Source organism: Salvelinus alpinus, chromosome 29 (assembly GCF_045679555.1).
Source record: "Salvelinus alpinus chromosome 29, SLU_Salpinus.1, whole genome shotgun sequence".
Taxonomy (NCBI): Eukaryota; Metazoa; Chordata; class Actinopteri; order Salmoniformes; family Salmonidae; genus Salvelinus; species Salvelinus alpinus.
The window spans coordinates 19,138,964-19,154,575 of NC_092114.1; the positions used below are offsets into that span (position 1 = coordinate 19,138,964).

The 15,612-nt window shown below is 44.3% G+C and overlaps 1 protein-coding gene across 1 annotated transcript in view; it reads left to right on the forward strand.

The window, feature by feature from the left end:
• Nucleotides 1–976: 976 nt before the first annotated feature.
• The window catches only part of LOC139559223 (cyclic AMP-responsive element-binding protein 5-like), a 34,058-nt gene continuing 19,422 nt past the window's right edge, over nucleotides 977–15,612 (forward strand). Inside the window, exons 1-5 of the mRNA XM_071375016.1 lie at nucleotides 977–1,063; nucleotides 8,686–8,752; nucleotides 9,070–9,160; nucleotides 11,754–11,863; nucleotides 12,751–12,941. Of these exons, the coding sequence (XP_071231117.1) occupies nucleotides 8,693–8,752; nucleotides 9,070–9,160; nucleotides 11,754–11,863; nucleotides 12,751–12,941 (452 nt within the window). The 5' untranslated portion in view covers nucleotides 977–1,063; nucleotides 8,686–8,692. The remainder of the gene's footprint in view (nucleotides 1,064–8,685; nucleotides 8,753–9,069; nucleotides 9,161–11,753; nucleotides 11,864–12,750; nucleotides 12,942–15,612) is intronic.

The window sequence follows — 15,612 nt, forward strand, 5'->3', positions numbered from 1 at the left end:
ACATAATTCATTATTTTACATTCACATGTAATACATGCATTATGAAGAAAATGGTGTAATTTAGGCTCCACGAAATATGAAATGGGTTATGAAGAAAATCGTGTATGGTTGCCTACATGACAAAAAGGCGTTCTGATTACAAGTGCACCAGTATCCAAAGTATTAAGCGAAATCAAGCACAGAAAACAGCATTGGCATTAATAAAACAATATTTCCCACGAATTAAGTCGCACTTAAATGTGCGTCTTTTCTCAAATTCTGTTCAGCAAGTCTAAAACAGTACATATAGGCATACAACGACACATTTTAAAACATGGTTAAACAAAGACAACATTTCTGTATATTCATGACGTTGAATTAGCCATTAAGAAGAACAAAAATGAAAGACAAATTATCGCGTCTACATGGTTGTTGCAACGGCTTGTGTCGCATACTGGTTAAATTCGTGTCTTTTCGCACGAATTAAGTAGCAAAGAAATTCGTGTATTTTCGCACGAATTAAGTAGCACGGAAATTCGTGTATTTTCAAACGAATTGAACCACCCCAAAACACCCCAAAAATGCACAAAAACGCACGAAATCTGCTGAAATACATTTTGTACATATATGCGCGAATTGAATGTGAGACTGTGTTGAATCAACACATTCTGCCCAGAGGTATAGCCCACGCTGGGACGTCCTGTACAGCTCTGCACAAAATCTAGTGACAGAAAGACATCCCCTTCTTCTTCCCCCCCACTCCTTCCCTCTGTCCCAAGGTCTGTCTGGCGTCCGGTCCCGCGCACCCAGGCAGCTGTTGAAGGCGGCTGCGGTTCGAGCGAGATGCCAGCCTACCGTAGACTATACGCACGGCATACACTTCTAGTTCCACTGTCCCGAGTCCCGGTAGTAGTAAACCCCGCCCATCCAAAGCGGGACCGCAATGATTTAGAAGTTCAGGAATCCCACGTGACGTCACCTTAGGGGTGATGTAATGCTTCTGTAAATAGAATGTATTGTAATCCTGCCTCAGTCCAACGTGGTTCCTCTCAACTCAGTGCCGCTTGTCCGCTCCACTTGTTAGGTAAGTTTACACAACTGAGTTCTATAGCCCACAACTGTACGGCTGGGCTGAAAACAACTTATATGCTTGCTCGAAGTCAGCGTTTGATTGATGTTGTGATATATTTGTATTTTGCTTGCGTAAAGTTTGGTGTGTGCAGTGCTGGTCCCACTTTGGTTCATCAAGCTGCATGTCTATTTGGGTGGTATGACCGCACTCCCCAACCTTGTAGGCTTGTTTATGAGGTGGTCAGGTTGATCCATAACGCGGATCATGTTATTTACAGTAGAGTGGACTGAAGGTTATCAGATGATCTGTATGTGAAGTAGCAGCTTACCCGGGCTGATCTGAGTTGATTGAGGACTTGGTTAGACAGCCTACAGAAAGAGGGGAAGTTGGAAGTTGATTGTTTCGGAAACAACTGCCGAAGTGTTTACACACGACCAGCTGAAGTTGGACAATCGAACTGACAGGTGTGTGTGTGTGTGATGCTGAGTGTGTGCACTGACCTGTTCACCGTTATTGTTTTTAGCCTAGTGTTCCTTTGCATAAGTGCTGAAATGAACCATCGTTTAGCCCTAAACTCTTGTTAAACAAAAACAATGCTAATGTTTGAGTTTGTGTCGTCATCCCACCATGGTATTTGCGATCTTCATTGTTGAGCATGACGTCATGTTACTTAAGGTCTCCCGCGGAGATGTGCTGACTGTGCGTTGCTGTTTGAAAAACTCATAGGCAAGACAGATTTGCAGAAACAATTTGAGGGGAAGGATACTCATAGCTTCAATATCACTATCGAATTTGTAATACAATTTCAGTGAGTAGCCTAGTCAAAAATAGTATTCAGATGTATATTTCATAAGTTGTAGTGATGATGATGAGGATGATGATGCTGCTGTTGATGATGATGATAGGGTGGTTGATTCTTTTTTAGCAGTGACACACACAAACACACACAAATATATGCACGCACCTATGAAGTCACCTCTCCACACATGTGGAGCAGGGCGGAATATGGTGACTGCTTCAGAGCAGGTTTCAACCTGCCCGGAGCTGTTCCCCAGCACACTGATCCCTCCCTCTACCCCTCTCTCTCTCCCTCTACCAGCACACTGATCTCTCCCTCTACCCCTCTCTCTCTCCCTCTACCAGCACACTACTCCCTCCCTCTACCAGCACACTGATCTCTCCCTCTACCCCTCTCTCTCTCTCCCTCTACCAGCACACTGATCCCTCCCTCTACCCCTCTCTCTCTCTCCCTCTACCAGCACACTGATCCCTCCCTCTACCCCTCTCTCTCTCTCCCTCTACCAGCACACTACTCCCTCCCTCTACCAGCACACTGATCTCTCCCTCTACCAGCAGACTGATCCCTCCCTGTACCAGCACACTGATCCCTCCCTCTACCAGCACACTGATCCCTCCCTCTACCAGCACACTGATCCCTCCCTCTACCCCTCTCTCTCTCCCTCTACCAGCACACTGATCCCTCCCTCTACCCCTCTCTCTCTCCCTCTACCAGCACACTGATCCCTCCCTCTACCAGCACACTGATCCCTCCCTCTACCAGCACACTGATCCCTCCCTCTACCCCTCTCTCTCTCCCTCTACCAGCACACTGATCCCTCCATCTACCAGCACACTGATCCCTCCCTCTACCAGCACACTGATCCCTCCCTCTACCCCTCTCTCTCTCCCTCTACCAGCACACTGATCCCTCCCTCTACCAGCACACTGATCCCTCCCTCTACCAGCACACTGATCCCTCCCTCTACCCCTCTCTCTCTCCCTCTACCAGCACACTGATCCCTCCATCTACCAGCACACTGATCCCTCCCTCTACCAGCACACTGATCCCTCCCCCTACCCCTCTCTCTCTCCCTCTACCAGCACACTGATCCCTCCCTCTACCAGCACACTGATCCCTCCCTCTACCAGCACACTGATCCCTCCCTCTACCAGCACATTGATCCCTCCCTCTACCAGCACACTGATCTCTCCCTCTACCAGCACACTGATCCCTCTCTCTACCAGCACACTGATCCCTCCCTCTACCAGCACACTGATCCCTCCCTCTACCAGCACACTGATCCCTCCCTCTACCAGCACACTGATCCCTCCCTCTACCAGCACACTGATCCCTCCCTCTACCAGCACACTGATCCCTCCCTCTACCAGCACACTGATCTCTCCCTCTACCAGCACACTGATCCCTCCCTCTACCAGCACACTGATCCCTCCCTCTACCAGCACACTGATCCCTCCCTCTACCAGCACACTGATCCCTCCCTCTACCCCTCTCTCTCTCCCTCTACCAGCACACTGATCCCTCCTTCTACCCCTCTACCCCTCCCTCTACCAGCACACTGATCTCTCACTCTACCAGCACACTGATCCCTCCCTCTACCAGCACACTGATCCCTCCCTCTACCAGCACACTGATCCCTCCCTCTACCAGCACACTGATCCCTCCCTCTACCCCTCTCTCTCTCCCTCTACCAGCACACTGATCCATCCCTCTACCCCTCTCTCTCTCCCTCTACCAGCACACTGATCCCTCCCTCTACCCCTCTCTCTCTCCCTCTACCAGCACACTGATCTCTCACTCTACCAGCACACTGATCCCTCCCTCTACCAGCACACTGATCCCTCCCTCTCTGATCTCTCTCTCTGATCTCTCTCTCTGATCTCTCTCTCTCTCTCTCTCTCTCTCTCTCTCTCTCTCTCTCTCTCTCTCTCTCTCTCTCTCTCTCTCTCTTTCTGTGCTCTAATCCTGTGCCTCTCTTCCCCTCCTCTCACTGTCGCTCACCTTTTACATCTCTCTTTACCCCTCCTCCTCTTTTCTCTCCTCTCCGTCATAACTTTAACATCAGTATCCACTTACGGTGTGAGTGTGTCTGTATATTCCCTCTCCCCTTCAACCTAAACAGATCCCCACTCTCTCTCAGGCGAAACCTGCCTAAGTGGAGTGTGTGTTAGTGTGTGTTTGTTGGTTCAAATGTGCTGTCCACTGCTCATAAGAAATCCTCCAACCTGTCATCAACATCTTCATCACCATCCTCATCATCATTATCAAGGGGTAGCGAAGGTATAGTGTGTGAGAGTGAGGGGTCATTAATGAAGGACTGTAGTGCCGCCAAATTACAATTATGGTGCCTAACCTCTATGGCCAGTGAACGACCATTGTATTCTGCGTCCGGGCTAAGGGCTGGTCATGGTCATGATGGTTAAGGCCAGAGCTGGAGTCAGTTCGAATTGAAGGCAGTCAATTCAGCAAGTAAACTGAAATTACAATTTAAACTGAGTACAAGTTATTATTTTCATGTGTTTATATTTTGGAATGTTAAATTAAATCGCTTCCTGAATTGACTGCCTTCATTTGGATTTGACCCCAGCCCTGGTTAAGGATAGAGAGTCTAAGGTCTAAAGATCCTTGTGGATCAAAACCTTGTCAATAAAGGTGGCAATTGGAAGCATAATGTGTGGGTACCTTTCTTATCTCTTTATAAAGTTAACTGGAACAGCCTTCTCAGAGGACTCTGCCGGGTAAGAACCAAAACACTTTCAAGTTTTATTGAAGTGTTGTAGTTGCAGGTTCACTTGGCACATCTAAAGCCTTTTCTTTTGGGGTGTTGCTATAGGCCACGAGTGCTAACAGTCAGTACTGTAGATAATATGTGTGAAATGCTTGATAGTGTATGTGATGTAAACAGAGAGGTCTACTTTCTTGGGGACCTGAATATTGACTGGTTTTCAACAAGCTGTCCGCTCAAGAGGAAGCTTCTCACTGTAACCAGTGCCTGTAATCTGGTTCAGGGGTGTTTACAAACACTACAGGACCAAGTTCATCCACATGTATCGATCACATTTTTACTAATACTGTAGAACTTTGTTCTGTACCCATTGGATGCAGTGATCACAATAAAGTGTCTATATCCAGGAAAGCCAAAGTTCCAACAGCTGGGCCTAAAATAGTGTATAAGAGATCATACAAAAGATTTAGCTGTGACTCATATGTGGAAGAGGTTAAAAATATTTGTTGGTGTGATGTGATTAATTAGGAGCATCCAGGCGCTGCACTTGATGAATTCATGAAATTGCTTCTTCCAATTAATGATAAACATGCACCTGCTAAAAAATGATTGTTAGAACTGTCAAGGCTCCATGGATTGATGAGGAATAAAGAACTGTATGGTTGAAAGAGATGGGTCAAAAGGAGTGGCTAGTAAATCTGGCTGCACATCCTAATTGCTGACTTTCTGCAAATTGAGAAATTGTGTGACTAAACTCAACAAAAAAAAGAAGAAACTGTATTATGAAGTCAAGATCAATGACATTAAGTATGATAGAAAAACACGTTGGAGTACTTTAAATGAAATCATGGGCAGAAATAGAAATTCACCTCTATCTTTCATCGAATGAGATGGCTTATTCATCATAAAAACCATTTGATGTTGCCAATTATTTTAGTTATTACTTCAATGGCAAAGTGGGTTAACTTAGGCAGGAAATGCCAACAATGAACAGTGAGCCATCATATTCATACATTAAAAAAACAAATAATGAAAGAAAAGCATTGCAAGTTTGAGTTTTGTAAAGTTAGTGAGGGAAAATGTGACAAACCTTCTGGCATTGACAATTTAAATGGAAAGCTACTGAGGATGGTAGCTGACTCTATAGCCACTCCTATCTGTCATATCTTTAATCTGAGCCTAGAGGAAAGTCTTTGTCCTCAGGCCTGGAGGGAAGCCAAAGTAATTCCGCTACCCTAGAGTCATAAAGCTGCCTTTACTGGTTCTAACGGCAGAGCTATCAGCTTGCTGCCAGCTCTTAGCAAACTGTTGGAAAACATTGTGTTAGACCAAATACAATGCTATTTCTCTGTAAACAAATTAACAACAGACTTTCAGCATGCTTATAGAGAAGGGCACTCAACAAGTACTGCACTGACACAAATGACGGATGATTGGTTGAAAGAAGTTGATAATAAGAAGATTGTGGGAGCTGTACTTTTAGATTTCAGTGCAGCCTTTGATATTATTGATCATAACCTATTGTTGAAAAAACGTATGTGTTATGGCTTTTAAACCTCTGCCATATTGTGGATTCAGAGCTATCTATCTAATAGAACTCAAAATGTTTTCTTTAATGAAAGCTCCTCTAATGTCAAACATATAGAGTGTGGTGTACCACAGGGAAGCTCTCTAGGCCCTCTAGTCTTTTTTATTTTTACCAATGACCTGCCACTGGCATTAAACAAAGCATGTGTGTCCATGTATGCTGGTGATTCAACCAAATATACGCATCGGCAACCACAGCTAATGAAGTCCCTGAAACCCTTAACAAAGAGTTGCAATCTGTTTTGGAATGGGTGTCCAGTAATAAACTGGTCCTAAACATCTCTAAAACTAAGAGCATTGTATTTGGTACAAATCATTCTCTAAATTCTAGACCTCAGCTGACTCTGGTAATGAATGGTGTGGCTGTTGAACAAGTTGAGGAGACTAAATGACTTGGCATTACCTTAGATTAAACTGTTATGGTCAAAACATATAGATTAAGTGGCTGTAAAGATGGGGAGAGGTCTGTCCGCAATAAAGAGATGCTCTGCTTTTTTGACACCACACTCCAAAAAGTCCTGCAGGCTCTAGTTGTCTTATCTTTATTCTTGTCCAGTCGTGTGGTCGAGTACTGCAAGGAAAGACCTAATTAAGCTGCAGCTGGCCTAGAACAGAGCTGCACGTCTTGCTGTTCATTGTAATCAGAGGGCTGATATAAATACTATGCATGCCAGTCTCTCTTGGCTAAGAGTTGAGGAGAGACTGACTGCATCACTGTGTTGAAATCCCAAATTGTTTGCATAGTCAACTTACACACAGCTCTGACACACACTTACCCCACCAGACATGCCACCAAAGGTCTTTTCACAGTCCCCAAATCCAGAACAAATTCAAGAAAACATACAATATTATTTAGAGCCATTATTGCATGGAACTTTGTTCCATCTCATATTGCTCAAATGAACAGCAAACCTGGTTTCAAAAAACAGATAAAGCAACACCTGACAGTACAATGCCTCTCCCCTATTTGACCAAGATAGTTTGTGTGTATGTACTGATATGTAGACTATGTGTGCCTTTACAAAAAAATGTATGTAGTTCTGTCCATGAGCTGTTCTTGTCTATTAATGTTCTGTATTATGTCATGTTCCATGTTTTGTGTGGACTCCAGGAAGAGTAGCTGCTGCTTTTGCAACAGCTAATAGGGATCCTAATAAAATACCAACAGCAAATACCAAGGAGTTTACCAACCAACCCAGCTCTCCTCATAAGACCTCATAAGACCTCATAAGATCCAGGCATTAGCTCTCCTGAAAGTCTTTTTGTCCTGGCTCTGACATACACGCTCTGCATATGTTCCAAATGGCACCCTATTCCCTATACAGTATAGTGCACTACTTTTGACCAAAGCCCCATAGGGAATAGGGTGCCATTCGGGACACACCCTCTTTCTGACACGGCTGTGAGGAATGCCTTGGGTGACAGAGTTCACTAGGTCCTGGTCTCAGTGGAAAATGAAGAGCTAGCACTTCTAATAGTTCATAATTACCCCCCCCCCCTCCTCCATCTTCATTTCACTGCTGCAGGGGTCAGCTGGGGGTTGGGTTGAACCCTCTCTCTCTCAAGTCTCAATGCTTTCTCTCAAGTTTCAAATCTCAATGACGTTTTTTTCTTCAATGGGATTGATGGAGTTTTTCTCTTTCACCTAACAAAGGGAATCACAGCCAAGGCCTACGCTACAGATGCAGTCAAATGTATTGGCACCCTTGCACTTTACAATGGAGCGCAATGGATCAGAATTTTTTGTTTTCTCTTTCAAAACTGGTTGAATGGCTTTTTTTACCCTGTAGGCCCTTGCAACTTAACACAGGTGAGATAAAAATTACACTTGCCGAGAATCACTTGCCTCCAACCAAATTAATTAGAATTTTGAATAATTTTTTCCAGGTCATTTTTGGCATGGAAGTGAAAAATCTCAATTTCAGTTAATGTTATTTTTTTGTGGTCCTGTACAGTTGTCAATCAAACAAATACAAGTTTCAACATCAATTGTTTTTTCAATTTTAACTTATTTTATAAGGAATAGTGAATCGTGCAAGGGTGCCAATAGATTTGACCACATCTGTATACTTAAGCTTTAACCATCTTAAGTGAAGATTGTGTCTGAGGTAAGAGTTTCATTCAGGCAGATAAATTAAGGCATGATTCTGCCTGAGGTAAGAATTTCATTCAGGCAGATCAGTTAAGGCATGATTCTGCCTGAGGTAAGAATTTCATTCAGGCAGATCAGTTAAGTCAGGATTCTGCCTGAGGTCACATTGATCCTGACTGGATCATTTTCCCTGACATAAGGTTCTGTCCCAAAATGTAAATGTAAAATGCTGACTGTAGGTTTGTCTCTCCTCTTGTCTCTCTGACTGTATGTTTGTCTCTCCTCTTGTCTCTCTGACTGTATGTTTGTCTCTCTTCTTGTCTCTCTGATTGTAGGTTTGTCTCTCTTCTTGTCTCTCTGATTGTAGGTTTGTCTCTCCTCTTGTCTCTCTGACTGTAGGTTTGTCTCTCCTCTTGTCTCTCTGACTGTAGGTTTGTAATGGAGATGAATGATGAACAGGACCGGCCCTATGGATGCAGAACTCCTGGCTGCTCACAGGTCAGTGTTTGTGTGTGTGTGTGTGTGTGTGTGTGTGTGTGTGTGTGTGTGTGTGTGTGTGTGTGTGTGTGTGTGTGTGTGTGTGTGTGTGTGTGTGTGTGTGTGTGTGTGTGTGTGTGTGTGTGTGTGTGTGTGTGTGTGTGTGTGCATGTGTGTTACCGTGTACCTCTAGTAAAGAATCCCCTCACCACATGATGATTTGATATCTAATATCTGATTTCACCGTTATAAAGATTTTATAAATCATGCCATTTTATGAATTATTCCATAAATCAATGTGAGCATGCTAAGTTGACCTCTTTCTTCGCCCCATACAGCGGTTCCAAACAGAAGACCACCTGATGATCCACAGACACAAGCATGAGATGACCCTCAAGTTCTCCTCCATCAAGACTGATCCCCTCGCAGGTGACAATAACATTTATAGATGTAGACAGCATAGAGAGGACATTAGCTTTGTAATGGTGATTATTTCTATTCTGTTTAAACTGCGGTACAATTTAGTGTCCCCTGTTTTCACACTCTTTTCCCCTTTCTGTCTCAATATCTGTCTCAATTTCTCACCCTCTTTTTTTCTCTTTCTCTGTTCCAGTTTTGCCCTTATTAACTTATTACCTAGAGTTCTTTATTTATGTTTCACTAATGTTCTCAGTCTGTCAGGTTTTCTTAGTGTCTGACGGGTCACTCTGAACTTATGACAATATTTATTTTCTCTTCTGTCCTGTGGAATTCGAGTCTCCTTATCAGCTTTATACCTCCCCCCCTCTCCTCCCTCCCTCCTTTCCCCATTCATGCCCCCTTCACCTCTCTGACTGACTATCTGTCACTCAAGCTTAGTGTTGTCTGGTTCAGTTGTGTCTGCGTCTGGGCCTAGGAGAGACCAAAAAATGCTGCCCCCCCATAAAACTAGAATAGTCAGAGTAAGCAAAATTATGTTGAAAAGACGTGTCAAATACATATTTTCCAGACATTGAAGTTAAATTCAATGTACTTTCTGGATGAAAGGTGAAAATAAGTATTTTCCTGATGTTGAAATCAGGCTCATTTTTGGTTCTGAATGAAAGTTGAAAATACATAATTTATAGACGTCTATGTTTGGGGCAAATCAAGGCTGGTCCAGACCGGACAACATCTGAACCAAACATAGACGTCTATGATTGGTTCAGATTTTGTCCGGAGCGGACCAAAAACAAATGTCCGTGGATGTGGAAATCAAAGCCAGTCCAGACTGCACCAAAAAAAGACGTCCAAAAGGCATCGGCGACGGTCCGTGCTTACTGATGTGCAGCCTACAGTGTTGCCTGAACTTGAATTGTATGAATGCCCATATATGTGGTAAACCTACCATTTGTAAAACACCCCCCCCAAAATATTATTTATGTTAGATCATTTTTTGGATGGAACATTGGTGGAGCACCGCAGCGATGCATCTCTCCAACAGCACCCTGGAGAGATGCATCTCTCCAACAGCACCCTGGAGAGATGCATCTCTCCAACAGCGCCCTGGAGAGATGCATCTCTCCAACAGCGCCCTGGAGAGATGCATCTCTCCAACAGCGCCCTGGAGAGATGCATCTCTCCAACAGCGCCCTGGAGAGATGCATCTCTCCAACAGCGCCCTGGAGAGATGCATCTCTCCAACAGCGCCCTGGAGAGATGCATCTCTCCAACAGCGCCCTGGAGAGATGCATCTCTCCAACAGCGCCCTGGAGAGATGCATCTCTCCAACAGCGCCCTGGAGAGATGCATCTCTCCAACAGCGCCCTGGAGAGATGCATCTCTCCAACAGCGCCCTGGAGAGATGCATCTCTCCAACAGCGCCCTGGAGAGATGCATCTCTCCAACAGCGCCCTGGAGAGATGCATCTCTCCAACAGCGCCCTGGAGAGATGCATCTCTCCAACAGCGCCCTGGAGAGATGCATCTCTCCAACAGCACCCTGGAGAGATGCATCTCTCCAACAGCACCCTGGAGAGGCACGCTGGGAATGGACAAGCAAAATATTTTGCGCCCCCACCTTTGACAAAGGTGTGTGAGAACAGTGAACACTAAATTCTATGGTAGTGGAGGTAGCTAAAAATCCCATATGCCACTGGTTGAGAGAAATTGTCATTGTTTGGGGGCAGAATGATGTGAGGTTGTATGTGTTATTGGAGGTGTGTCTTGGTCAGTTTAATTCAGAAAGTGACGCCCTCGTCAATCTGCTACCACCTAATCCTGCCTAATGAGCGGGCCGGCAGTGGTGTGTGTGTGTGTCTGTGTGTGTATGAGCACTCGTATGCGTGTGTGTGTGTGTGTGTGTGTGTGTGTGTGTGTGTGTGTGTGTGTGTGTGTGCGTGCGTGCGTGCGTGCGTGCGTGCGTGCGTGCGTGCGTGCGTGCGTGCGTGCGTGCGTGCGTGCGTGTGTGCGTGTGACCTCTCTTCAGTGGTTGATGAAAAAATTAGAGCACTGGTGGCCAAGCCTCAGACAAAAACACTCTCGATCCTCTCTGTCTGTTACCGCGGCAACTGCTGTCTGTCTGGGTTTAAACATCTCTGTTGACCTTTGACCCCAACAGTCGGGTTCTCTCCTGCAGGGGCCTGTAAACACTCAGTCCTCCTGGAGGAAATCTTCTGTCAAAACAAAGGATTGCTGAGCCTGTGACTCTTGACTGCTGACCTTGTGACCTTTCAACCCTGATAGTTTAGACTACAATGGAGAGATGCAGTCGGACTGATCTTATCCCCTTCCCCAATCCTAACCTTAACCGTTAGTGGGGAAGAAGCAAAAGTGACCCAAGATCAGCGGCTAGGGACAGGCTACACAAAGCAGGTTGAACGTAGTTGTAGTGATGTTGAAACCATGCTAGCTGTATGCTGTCGGAGATGCTGGTTTATATCTGTCTCTGCAGTCACCAAAACCTCTCTGTGCACTCTGATATAGGCTATAGTAATATCATGGTTGTTATGATATCTGTTTGATGCTTAATGTCTGTTTGCTCTCTCTGTGCTGTGTGTGATCAGACCAGACCCCAACGCCGACCCGTTTCCTGCGTAACTGTGAGGAGGTGGGTCTCTTCAATGAGATCGAACAGGAGTTCCGCCAGGCACAGGAGGAGCAGAACAACAAACAGGTCAGATGCAAAAAACGAAATTTCTCATGATCCTCAGACGTATATAGCAAGCGAGGGAAACTTGAACTACGAAAGAGTCATTTATCATGACAATATTCACTGTACTACCACATTGAGCCAACACAGTAGACAGCATACTGATAGCATTGCATGCTAGGTTTCTAGGCTCTCGTATGAAAATAGCAAATGGAACAGACAAACAAATAGGAGACCTTCACCAGGTTAGTAGGTATTTTGATTGATAGGTCTGGCAGGTATTTTGATTGACAGGTCTGGCAGGTATTTTGATTGACAGGTCTGGCAGGTATTTTGATTGACAGGTCTGGCAGGTATTTTGATTGACAGGTCTGGCAGGTATTTTGATTGACAGGTCTGGCAGGTATTTTGATTGACAGGTCTGGCAGGTATTTTGATTGACAGATCTGGTAGGTATTTTGATTGACAGATCTGGCAGGTAAGGATTTTGTCTGACAGGGAAGTATTTGAGTGACAGGTGAGTGTGAGGAAGAGTCAGATAGACAGATAGACAGACTGGTTTAGATGTTTGAGCAGGTAACAAACACACACGCACACACACTCACACACACACACACACACTCACACGCACACACTCACACACACACACACACACACACACACACACACACACACACACACACACACACACACACACACACACACACACACACACACACACACACACACACACACACACACACACACACACACACACACACACACACACACACTATGCCACAGACCCACAACACACACAATGCCACACACTTCAAGATGTAAAATGATATGTAGAAGTGTGTATTTATTCAAACAACAAAAACAGAATACATATTATAACTGGTCTCCTCTCCCTCTTCTCTGTCATCTAGACTCAGAATCTCCCTCAGAGTGGATCATCATGTGCCAATCAGCCCCAGGCACAGCCCCACTCCCAACACCAACCACCGTCCCATGGTGGTATGAGGGGTCTAAGCTGCAGCATGGCTGGCCAACAAGCACTGCCCTCTGCCCAGTCCAACTCAGTCATCAGCCAGGCCCCCTCCATGCTCACACACTCAGGGTAAATACACAGAGACAAAGATTGACACAAATACACAGATTTTCTCTCTCATCTCTTCATCATGTTACTGCCGCCTGCTTCCTCTCTCTCTCTCTCTCTCTCTCTCTCTCTCTCTCTCTCTCTCTCTCTCTCTCTCTCTCTCTCTCTCTCTCTCTCTCTCTCTCTCTCTCTCTCTCTCTCTCTCTCTCTCTCTCTCTCTCTCTCGCTCCCTGTACCTCTCTACCCTCTGCTGTGTAACCATAACTTGTTCTGTCTGGAGCTGGCTGTCATTCCCCAGACAGTCTCATTTATTAGGCCTTTATGAATTAGAGAGAGAGGAAGGTGGTGTGGGTAACATGGCTGTGGTTATCACACGGCTGAACAGGGAGATTAGGCATGGCTCTGTCTTTCCTCTCAACTCCTGACATCTGGTCCTGCTTTCTAAAACCTGTCACACATACAGTTACTAACTAAATAAAGGTTCAATAAAAAATAAAATAAAAATTATAAATGTACTAACTAGAGATAAAGGTAGCTATGTGTTGTATCTGGTTGTATCTGTTGTGTGTGAGGAAGAGAGTTGAATTGTCTAGTCATTCCATGTGCTGGACAGATGGTATGTTATTGATACCGTATAACAAACCTTTATGAACTCTTACCGTCACTCCTCTGGCCAATCGGTGACATTCATTGATCAATTTAGAATCTACGTTTCAGAACCTGTAGACACTGCTGCTAGAGGTCTGTTTCAGATCCTGTAGACACTGCTGCTAGAGGTCTGTTTCAGATCCTGTAGACACTGCTGCTAGAGGTCTGTTTCAGAACCTGTAGACACTGCTACTAGAGGTCTGTTTCAGATCCTGTAGACACTGCTGCTAGAGGTCTGTTTCAGATCCTGTAGACACTGCTGCTAGAGGTCTGTTTCAGAACCTGTAGACACTGCTGCTAGAGGTCTGTTTCAGATCCTGTAGACACTGCTGCTAGAGGTCTGTTCCCTTTGGTCTGGGCCCATACACATTTAGAAAAAAAAGGTGCTATCTATAACCTAAAAGGCTTTGAAGAACTCTTGTTGGTTCCAGGTAGAACAGTTTTGGGTTTCCACAAAGAGTTCTACATGGAACCCAAAATGGTTTTACATGGAACCAAAAAGGGTTATACTTGGAACCAAAAGGGTTCTACCTAGAACCAACAAGAGTTCTTTAAAGCCTTCTAGGTTCTAGATAGCATCAAAAAGGGTTCTCCTATGGGCACAGCCGAATAACCCTTTTGCAATCCTTTTTTCTAAGAATGCAGGACTCGGGTCAAACATAGTGCACTATATAGGGAATAGGGTGTCATTTGGGACACACCCCTAGAGTTTCAGAAGTTCTTCAGAGGAGTTAGAGTAGGTTACAGCACAACACAACATAGTACAGTACAGCATAGTACAGTACAGTTGAGTAGTACACTACAGTTGATTACAGCATAGTACACTACAGTTGATAACAGCATAGTACAGTACAGTTGAGTAGTACACTACAGTTGATAACAGCATAGTACAGGACAGTTGATTACAGCATAGTACACTACAGTTGAGTAGTACACTACAGTTGATAACAGCAAAGTACAGGACAGTTGATAACAGCATAGTACAGGACAGTTGATTACAGCATAGTACAGTACAGTTGATTACAGCATAGTACACTACAGTTGATTACAGCATAGTACAGTCCAGTTGATTACAGCATAGTACACTACAGTTGATAACAGCATAGTACAGGACAGTTGATTACAGCATAGTACAGTACAGTTGATTACAGCATAGTACACTACAGTTGATTACAGCATAGTACACTACAGTTGATAACAGCATAGTACACTACAGTTGATAACAGCATAGTACACTACAGTTGATTACAGCATAGTACACTACAGTTGATAACAGCATAGTACACTACAGTTGATAACAGCATAGTACACTACAGTTGATTACAGCATAGTACAGTACAGTTGATTACAGCATAGTACACTACAGTTGATTACAGCATAGTACACTACAGTTGATAACAGCATAGTACAGTACAGTTGAGTAGTACACTACCGTTGATTACAGCATAGTACACTACAGTTGATTACAGCATAGTACACTACAGTTGAGAAGTACACTACAGTTGATTACAGCATAGTACACTACAGTTGAGAAGTGCACTACAGTTGATTACAGCATAGTACACCACAGTTGATTACAGCATAGTACAGTCCAGTTGATTACAGCATAGTACAGTCCAGTTGATTACAGCATAGTACAGTACAGTTGATTACAGCATAGTACACTACAGTTGATTACAGCATAGTACAGTCCAGTTGATTACAGCATAGTACAGTCCAGTTGATTACAGCATAGTACAGTACAGTTGATTACAGCATAGTACAGTACAGTTGATTACAGCATAGTACACTACAGTTGATTACAGCATAGTACAGTCCAGTTGATTACAGCATAGTACAGTACAGTTGATTACAGCATAGTACAGTACAGTTGATTACAGCATAGTACAGTCCAGTTGATTACAGCATAGTACAGTACAGTTGATTACAGCATAGTACAGTCCAGTTGATTACAGCATAGTACAGTACAGTTGATTACAGCATAGTACAGTACAGTTGATTACAGCATAGTACAGTCCAGTTGATTACAGCATAGTACAGTCCA